The sequence below is a fragment of the Phragmites australis genome, chromosome 5, assembly GCF_958298935.1.
Source record: "Phragmites australis chromosome 5, lpPhrAust1.1, whole genome shotgun sequence".
In the NCBI taxonomy this organism is placed as follows: domain Eukaryota; kingdom Viridiplantae; phylum Streptophyta; class Magnoliopsida; order Poales; family Poaceae; genus Phragmites; species Phragmites australis.
The window spans coordinates 3,734,753-3,743,165 of NC_084925.1; the positions used below are offsets into that span (position 1 = coordinate 3,734,753).

Genomic DNA, 8,413 nt, shown 5'->3' on the forward strand with positions numbered 1-8,413 from the left:
TATATATTTACAATTTCTTATTAAAAAGATATATAAAGATAAAAAAGTTGGAACAAAGCCGACCACCACTCTCTGTGTCAACTGGGCCCGTACGCACCACTCATATTGGCCAAGAAAAGCCCAGACCTCTCACCAAGAAAGCCCAGCCCAGCCCAGCCCAGCCCAACATCCCCCGCTCCCGGTTCCCGAACAAATTCCCCTCCCTCCCCTTCCTCCCACCCCACCCACGCCGACGAGCGAACCCAATCGCGAGAGCGAGCGAGAGGCCGTGTCACTCACCATGGCGCTGCGAGCCCTGTACAACGAGATCCGGGGGATGAAGGTCCGCGAGGTGCCGGGGTACCTGAAGCCGCGGCTCACCTTGGAGAACGTCAAGAAGAGCACCAACCAGGCCGTCGACCGCTACATCGAGAAGTACATCGAGACCGGGTCGCCGGAACCGCTCTTCCACGTCTGCTTCGGCGGGATGGCCTTCTCCTACCTCGTCAACCTACCCTGGGAGCGCGCCCACCTCGCCCACCTCGAGGAGCTCGAGAAGCACGGCGGGAAGCACTAGATCCGTCGTCGGCCGCGCCCGAGGTGACTCCGCGGCTCCCCGACTCATCTAGTCTGATATGATCTTATCATGTGCGATGTGGATCGGTCCAATCGGGTTAGTCGCGGCTAACCGCATGTCGCATATGGATGGATCATGGAGGAGCTTAGCGTCGTAGATTTGGCGCGTGGTAAACCTAGATGCGGAGTATTGTTGGTTACAGATTCGAGAGTTTGTTGTGAGACGTGATTGCCTAGGCTGGCTAGTTATTGCGATGATTGTTTGCCTGCGTTAGTGCTCGACGGATTGTGATAATGCGATGTTTCTCTCTATGGACGTGAAGCATGGAATGTGAAATGGAACAATGCCCCTTAACCCTGAAATTCTGAGCTATTCAAATGTGTTTCACTTTACATTTAAATTTGGCATTCATTGAATTTACTGCCATTGCATCTTTCATTGATCTTGGTGTTCTTTTTTTTGTGTATCTATTGTATGATTGTTCAGGAAACTCAGCTGTCTGACTACCTATTCATATCACATCAATAAAGTCCTGCTTAATTGGTCAACTATTAAGTAGGTGGTAATTGCATCATGCATTGTGTGCTCTAAGGTGGATGTAAGTTAACTGGCTCTACTCATCTTGTTGAGTATAACAGTGTTCTAGGGTAAGGTTTAAAGATATTATGTTGAAATGGAAATATCGGAATTAGCAAACTGGTTTACTCAATGTTACTGGGACTCGTGAGTCCGAATTTTTTTTTTGCCATGTCGACACGCATTGGACTCATCTCTGGCGAGTCCAAGATGGAGAGAACGGACGGCGAGGGAGGCGGCCGACAACGGAGATGGTTGACGGGCCCGCTGGCGCCCACGGCCTTGAGCTCTCGCAACGCTTGTACGTTAACTAGCTCACATGGCGGGAGGCCATGGGAGCGTGCCAACGCATCAGCGAGCAGCGGGGTAGACGCAGGAGGAGAGGTTGCGCATCAGCGAGCGGCGGGGCAGACGCAGGAGAAGAGGTGGCGCATCAGAGAGAAGCGGCGAGGGGGGGGGGGGAGAGGCGGTGTCGGTAGCTCTGCGTGGAGGAAGAGAAGCGGCAAGGGGAGGAGAGGCTTAGAGGCGACGGCTGTTGGCGCTGGGGGAGTCAGGACTAGGACTGAGAGGGGACGAGGGTAGGTAGGGAAAGCTGTGTAGATGGGCTAGATGGGCTAAAAAATAGCAGCCTAATAGCTCATTTATTCTTTTGTTCTCCTTTTCTTTTCTTTTCTTTTCTTTTTCTTAGTATTTGCTTGTGAATTTATGTAGATCAGTTATGAATGTGAAAAAATACTAGTTGAATCTATTATGTGTCTAGTCGTATTGTAGTTCACTGTTGTACCACTCTCTAGTTACGATCTCAAAAGCAGTATAGTTGATATTCACAAGATAGTTCAGTTACTACAAATATATATGGCTGTGACTTTGTAACTTCTCTAGCCGTAATTATGTATTTTTTGTCATATGATCGTAACTTGTTCACCTCTGTGCACACCTCCAGTTACAATCTCAAAAACAGTATAGTTGCGATTCACAAGATAGGTCAATTACTACAAATATATATGATCGTAACTCGGTACCTTCTCTGGTTGTAACTCGGTATTTTCTTCTGTCATAATTATATACTTTTTGTCATGTGATCGTAACTTGTTCAGCTCTGTGCACACCCCCAATTACGATCCTAAAAGTAGTAAATTACAATCCACAAGGTAGGTTAGTTACTACAAAAGCAGTATCATGTTGTAATTGTATAACGATCCTAAAACTTCATCAAAATATACCCTTCATGGTCCCCTCCGCTTCGGCCGTTGCAGACCGCAGGAGTGAAGCTTCCATGGTAGAGGAGGCTTCGTCTGCGCAGCCGAGCCCCGTGGCCTCCCACCCGATCCGCTGCATCTTCAAGCTAGGTGCTCTCTCGCGCCCTCCGCCACGCCATGCCTCCTTTTCCTTGTGTGTGTATGTAGCCCTGTACACCTCTTTGGCATCAGTTGATTTGAGAAACTATGGTGGGGTGGCGCAGGTAGAGGGGTGATCACGAACAAGGGCGAGCTGGAGAGCATCAACGAGGGGAGCCTGCAGTCGGCGTGCGCGCAGCTGCGACAGGGCATGTCCGATGCCGATGGCGTTGGCCCCGAGAAGGTTCTGGGTATGGATTGGAGCAGGAGGCACGGCGATCCGACTCGGTCGGCCACAGTGGCGCAACGAAAGTATGTTCTGCGCTTAGGCACAGAATAGACTTGAATAGACGTGTTGTATATATGTATATGTGTATGTATGTATATATGTACATATGTATACCTGCAGAATATATATACAGTGTATATATTAATCCCTGAGTCCTGTTATTTAGAATTTGCCGGCTGATGAATTATGAATTTTCCATAACTTCGGGCCCGAGTCGGATTCCGACACCCTTGTCTATGTCCGTGTAACATTGGGTTTACTGCCTTGGTGAACTAGCATTATAAGGACTAAATAATTTCCCTGTCGTTTGCACAATATTTAGTTCACTTTCAACAATGTGTCTATTGACCAGTAAATTTTGTGGTTATCTCTTGAAATTAGAATAAATTTATTTATGAACTACAGAGCCAACTTTGTTTTGAACTCGTGAGCTTACTGGGCAATAGGCAGCAAAAGCGAAGTTGTCTTGTATCTGAGTCATGTAGGAGACCTATATGCTGCTCATTTTGTATGTCAATGTCTCTGTCCCGTTCCGAGAAGAATAGTCTCATAACTTTGTGATGTCAACAAAATGAATTGCAAGTGATTGCTAAACATGATTTAGAAAGGACTTCAGATATTAATTGCATGATTATTTGTTATTTAAACTTTAAATAGATGTATTCAAGACTACGGTGATGTGAAAATGTACAATTTTAGTAAGAGATAGTATTTTCTGTGTCACCAAATGACATCTCCACCCTTTTGTTTGTGCATCGTCTGTACCTCTTGCTAATTTACCATTTGAACCTTGATCTAAAGGTTAAGCAGCCTTTCGATTAAAGCAACTTTGTGATATTCTTTCTTTCCATGTATTTCAGGACTGGTGGCTTATCTGGGTTCATTCATGCTGATGGCTTCTGTTTTCTTCTACTGATAAGCTCCTGGAGTCGATGTTCATTTGATGGTTTATTTTGTACTCAGCCTGCAAGAAACTGTCCAGCTTATTTTTATGTTCCTCAGCATCTCACCATAAGCAGCTTCAAACTTGAGAAGTTCATGCATTGTGATTAAAAACGTTTTCAGTAATGGAGTACAAGTGCGTCGTGGCATAATATTCCAGTAACATTTTGCTGCATTGCTGTATCATTGTGGTGTCTATTCGTCTTCTGACGCCGAGTTGCAATGGTGTGTTGGTTGATGTTTGTATGCCTCTTGCTATCCCCGCTGTGGATTTTCTCTCTTATTCACTTTCTAAAATATTTGAAGGCAATGTGTAACGCGATTGTGTTGGAACGATAATTGATATACCGCCTTACTCTCCCTATCCAACGGGTTAGTGTATTTGCAAATAATTTTTTCAATGTTATGTATCAGTCTTGATATCAAGAATCACATATTGTCATTATAAGTCTATTTGGTAGAATTCTCTTTGATCTAAATTATTCGTGGGAAGTGATTTTTTTCGTAAATTTTACGAAGAAAATGATTACGTAAAAGAAATGAATATGGAGAACTAGCTCTCTTTAGGGGAGTGATTCTCTCTATAAACGCTATAAAAAAATAATTTTATAAAGAAAATGAATCAAAAGAATTATAAACTGTTGTTTAATAAAACTCACTGATTTCACTATAAGAGTTAAAGATGGTCAAGTGGGCCAGGCTAAATGGACCATTTTAGCCCGACTCAGACATGGCACGATGGCTAACGAGTCGGACCGATACGGCACGACCCATTTAACTGTTCATATTTTTATAGTATTTTATATAATTTGTTTAGATATAATACCATATAGTATATATGGTACAATTGTAGTGTATTTGACTCACAAGTAGAATGTCGGATGTTCGATTTCAAGTGAAAGCAAGTTTTTTAATTTTTTCTAATTTTTCATGAATTGATAGGTAAAAAAATCATCGAACTTACCATACCACGAACCGATATAATACGAACCATTTAGATAACGAGCCTAAACGGATCGTGACTCAATGGACTCATACTGATAATGGACTCATACTGATAACGAGCCTCAACGGACCGCCTATTTAGCGTCTCTGATAAGAGCTCCATCAAGCAGACCTTATATATGCCACCATGTGGCCATTACTGTGTGACCCCACCTGTCAGGTCTCTCCCTAACAGGCCTACCGCGCTTAGCTCCTGTCCAATTTCATACCAACAACAAAATAACACAAGCAAGAGAAAGAGAGAGAGCTAAAAGGAAGAGGCCGAAAGGGTGGGCAACCAAAATATCGACAGATCATTGAACTGTTTGTTCTTCATTGGATGTACATCGTCCATAACCATTAGAGCAAAATTTTCAACAACGCTCATAAACATTTCAATTCCGACACATCCACAAAGTATCCTGAATTTTTTTCCCTGACATGCTCACCAACCGTATTTCGCTTGAGTTTCTGCTTTTGTAAGAAAGCCCTTAGAGCGCCTCTCAGCGAGCTCCATCTCCTTTGACTTCATGTCATAGAATAGAGTGCCAATCTGATGCTTCCTTTTATGCAACTTGGATGGCCTTCCCTTCGCTGAAGGGGCAGGCTGTTCAACAAGGTAGAAATCTTGGGTAAGGACCATAACTATATCGATATAAAATAGTTTTTTCGTGCAAACAGAAATCCTGAATGAACACTGATGAACAGATATTTTGAGTTGGCGACAATCAATCGGTAAAACAAGCCTACTGTTGACAAGGGAATGCTGGATCTGCCGAACATGGTTCTCAACTGGGAACCATGTTATCCTATAGTCCTGGGAGTACATTAATCGTAAATGTTCATACATTCCCGAATACCATATTACTGAAACAGTGGAACCATATAGTGATACATGATGTCCTCATATTTATGCAATTACACAAGAGTACTTTAGTTCATGAATTGAAATTGTATTGTTCAGGTGACCAAACCCATTCTTTCAGCTACAAATTTGGACAAAACTGACAAGATAGATATAACCTAAACCCAGGATCCTACTTACATCCTAACTCTCATAACATCATTCATATTACAACAAAGACTAACCTATGTTCACTGGCCAAAACCTAGCATGTCTTGATGCATCATTAGTTTCTCCATGTACCCAAAATCCCATAGGAAAGGTATCAAAAGCATTAGATCTGGAGTAACAGATACTTTATGTCTTTATCACATGCAGTCAGACCTAATAGGTGCTTCTATGCTCCACCCCTTGAGAGCTGCGCATATTGTAAATCACAAACCAAGGGTGGATTCCAGCTACTTAACCCTTCGAATACTTCAAATTTGCGCAAATACATTGAAGGGGTGCAGCACGGAAGCATCACTCGCTTCTTTTTCCCTTTTTAGGATGATACAGCTTAGTTAAGAATGAAGCTGTATCGTTGCCCACAAAAGAAGTGTAAGCCATAAACAGAAACACTGTCTGTCTGTATGAACCATAAGCAAGCTCAACAAGCATACCTATTTACATGAAAAACATTTTCTAAAACTAATTGTGAATAGAATGACGTTTTTTGCGAGGAATAGAATGTCTGTTCATTTCATTAAAGTACAAAATATAGCCATTAGCTCCACAGAAGATCTGGCAAACAAACCAATGGAAATATGACTTACAGCCTAACAGACACATTTACTAAAGTATATTACTTGCTTCCTGATGAATTAAATTTGCAATGAAAAACGAAAACAACGTGGCATGCTTGCACGCATTTCCAAGAATCATTGCTGGTGGACTAACTTCAGACCCTATACCGCACCTGAGGATGTTGCTTACTGTGTGACTGCCGGTTAAGCATGGAGCCAAATTATGTGATACCAGCTGACAATTCATAGCAGTAGCTATAGTGTTCAGGTGTTTGAGCAATGAGCAGATGGTTAACCATCTAGCAACCCATCCCACTTAAATGTTCTACTCCCTCCGGTCACAAGTACTTACGTTTTGGACAAGATTCGGTCAAACTTTTGAAACTTTGACCATCAATAACTTTTAGAAATTTAGTTTGGAAACATGAAGATAATATGTGTAGATTTTTCTTGAAGAACACTTTCATAATCTCGTAAATTTATTAGATTTTATAAATATATTTTAGTAGAAGATTGTGGTCAAAGTTACACATTGGAGACCGTGTCATGTCCAAAACATCAACTATTTTTGACTGGTGGGAGTATCTGCTAAGCAAGATAAATTGTTCAAGCATAACGAGTTAATAGTGACATACTGTAATACATGCTGAGCAGAAGTAATACCAAGTTAGCATGGGGTGATGGGTTTGTACCTGGTAACTAGGACCAAAGGCCAATCCAGTGAGCTTGGACTTATCCTGCTTTGGTCGGTTCTTCATCAACTCTGCTTGGTTTACCTCTACAATCTCCACCGGTATATCATTCCTACCCCTCTTCCCTCCAATCCTACCCACCACTGGTGGCAATACAGGTTCTTGCGCTGGTGGCAATGTTGTTGCTGCCACCTCATGCCCATATCCTCCAGTACAATCTACTCCGTATGGCGCCGCTGCCACATGCCCGTATCCACCACCCTCTCCTCCCTGTGAATGAACATAACCACCACTTTGCTCTCCTCCATATGCAGCATACTCTGCTCCAGTCGCATAATTCACATTGCCACTAGGATCCAAGCCATAATTCGCACCATATTGAGCGTAGTAGTTTGGATCCCAAGCATAGGCTTCATACCCACTGGTGCTCCCAACTCCAGCATCATAGCCTTGCTGTTGCTGCTGTCCAGCTCCAGCATCGAAACGCTGCTGTTCTTCGTGCCCCTCCTGCTGCTCCGGCACAGGCATGTCCTCCTCACTGCCGCTATCATCTGAATCGTCGTCATCGGCAGCACCAGCATCAGGCCTTTCTGGCGCTCCCGTGTTGGCAACCGAACTTGAAGGCACAGCGGCGCCAAGATTTGATCTCTCCAGCGCAGCCGTATCTATGGCCGACCTCCTGGCGCCGGCCCCGGCCCCGGAGCCGAGCCCGAGAGAGTGCTTCGGCGGCGGAAGGAACGAGGACACGGGCCCCGAGCCAACAGACACGGGTGGGCGCGCCTCGGCGGCGCTGGCGCGGCGCTTCTTAGCGTCGTCCTCCTCGTCGTCGGAGCTGTCGCCGGTGGGCTGCCGGATCGGCTGCGGGCGGTACTGGACGACGCGCTTAGGGTTTCCGGAGGAATTGTGGGGCGGGATGGCGGAGAAGGTGGGGCCGGATTTGGGCGCCGGGAGGGAGGAGAAGAGGGGGGCGGACTTAGGCTGCGGGAGCGAGGAGAAGATGCTGCTGCCGCCGCCGCGGAAGGATGCGGCGGCGGGCCTCGCGCCCGCCTCGCCGCCCGGGGCCGCGGCAGGGACCGGAGCGGGGGTACGGGCAGGTGTGGTTTCGTCGGCGTCGTCGTCGGATGAGGCGTAGCTGGCGAGGAGCGAGTCCATGGCGGAGTTGCGGTGGCCGATTACGGTTTCGCTCGCGGCGTGCGGCTGGGGAAGGAAGGGGAGGGGAAGACGGCGGCGGCGGCGTACGGCTCGGGTTCGCGTGGTTCGAGTGGGCTGGGCATTCGGTTAATACGCGTATTTCGGTTCGCTTTTTTAATAAAAATTGGAAACCGATTTATCCTAAGAAATATAAAAAACGAACCCAATTAACATATTTATTTTATGAGCGGTGGGTTCGCCGCGCAGGCAAGGAGCG

The 8,413-nt window shown here is 45.4% G+C and overlaps 2 protein-coding genes across 3 annotated transcripts; one reads left to right on the forward strand and one right to left on the reverse strand.

Annotated features, from left to right (window-relative positions):
* The first annotated feature begins 202 nt into the window (after positions 1 to 202).
* LOC133918466 (uncharacterized) lies at positions 203 to 3,958 on the forward strand. Of its 2 annotated transcripts, XR_009909767.1 has the most exons (3): positions 203 to 579; positions 2,389 to 2,481; positions 2,595 to 2,968. XR_009909767.1 is itself a non-coding variant. In XM_062362350.1 (2 exons), the coding sequence occupies exon 1, from the start codon at positions 281 to 283 to the stop codon at positions 554 to 556; it is 276 nt and encodes a 91-aa protein (XP_062218334.1). In that variant the 5' UTR covers positions 203 to 280; the 3' UTR covers positions 557 to 579; positions 3,619 to 3,958. The 2 variants fall into 2 exon arrangements, 1 of the variants encoding a protein (XP_062218334.1); XM_062362350.1 differs by lacking the exons at positions 2,389 to 2,481; positions 2,595 to 2,968 and adding an exon at positions 3,619 to 3,958.
* Positions 3,959 to 4,992: 1,034 nt separating this feature from the next.
* LOC133918467 (uncharacterized) lies at positions 4,993 to 8,346 on the reverse strand. The gene is made up of 2 exons (XM_062362351.1): positions 7,006 to 8,346; positions 4,993 to 5,291 (listed from the first exon to the last, which is right to left on the reverse strand). The coding sequence occupies exons 1-2, from the start codon at positions 8,155 to 8,157 to the stop codon at positions 5,130 to 5,132; spliced, it is 1,314 nt and encodes a 437-aa protein (XP_062218335.1). The 5' UTR covers positions 8,158 to 8,346; the 3' UTR covers positions 4,993 to 5,129.
* Between the last annotated feature and the right edge of the window lie 67 nt (positions 8,347 to 8,413).

What these genes read in the sequence shown, in the direction of transcription:
- LOC133918466 (XM_062362350.1), top strand. Translation starts at nt 281, where the DNA reads ATGGCGCTGCGAGCCCTGTACAACGAGATCCGGGGGATGAAGGTCCGC.
- LOC133918467 (XM_062362351.1), bottom strand. Translation starts at nt 8,157, where the DNA reads ATGGACTCGCTCCTCGCCAGCTACGCCTCATCCGACGACGACGCCGAC. An exon ending in CCTTTGGTCCTAGTTACCAG is followed by an intron (nt 5,292 to 7,005) that starts GTACAAACCCAT and finishes CTTGTTGAACAG; the next exon opens with CCTGCCCCTTCAGCGAAGGG.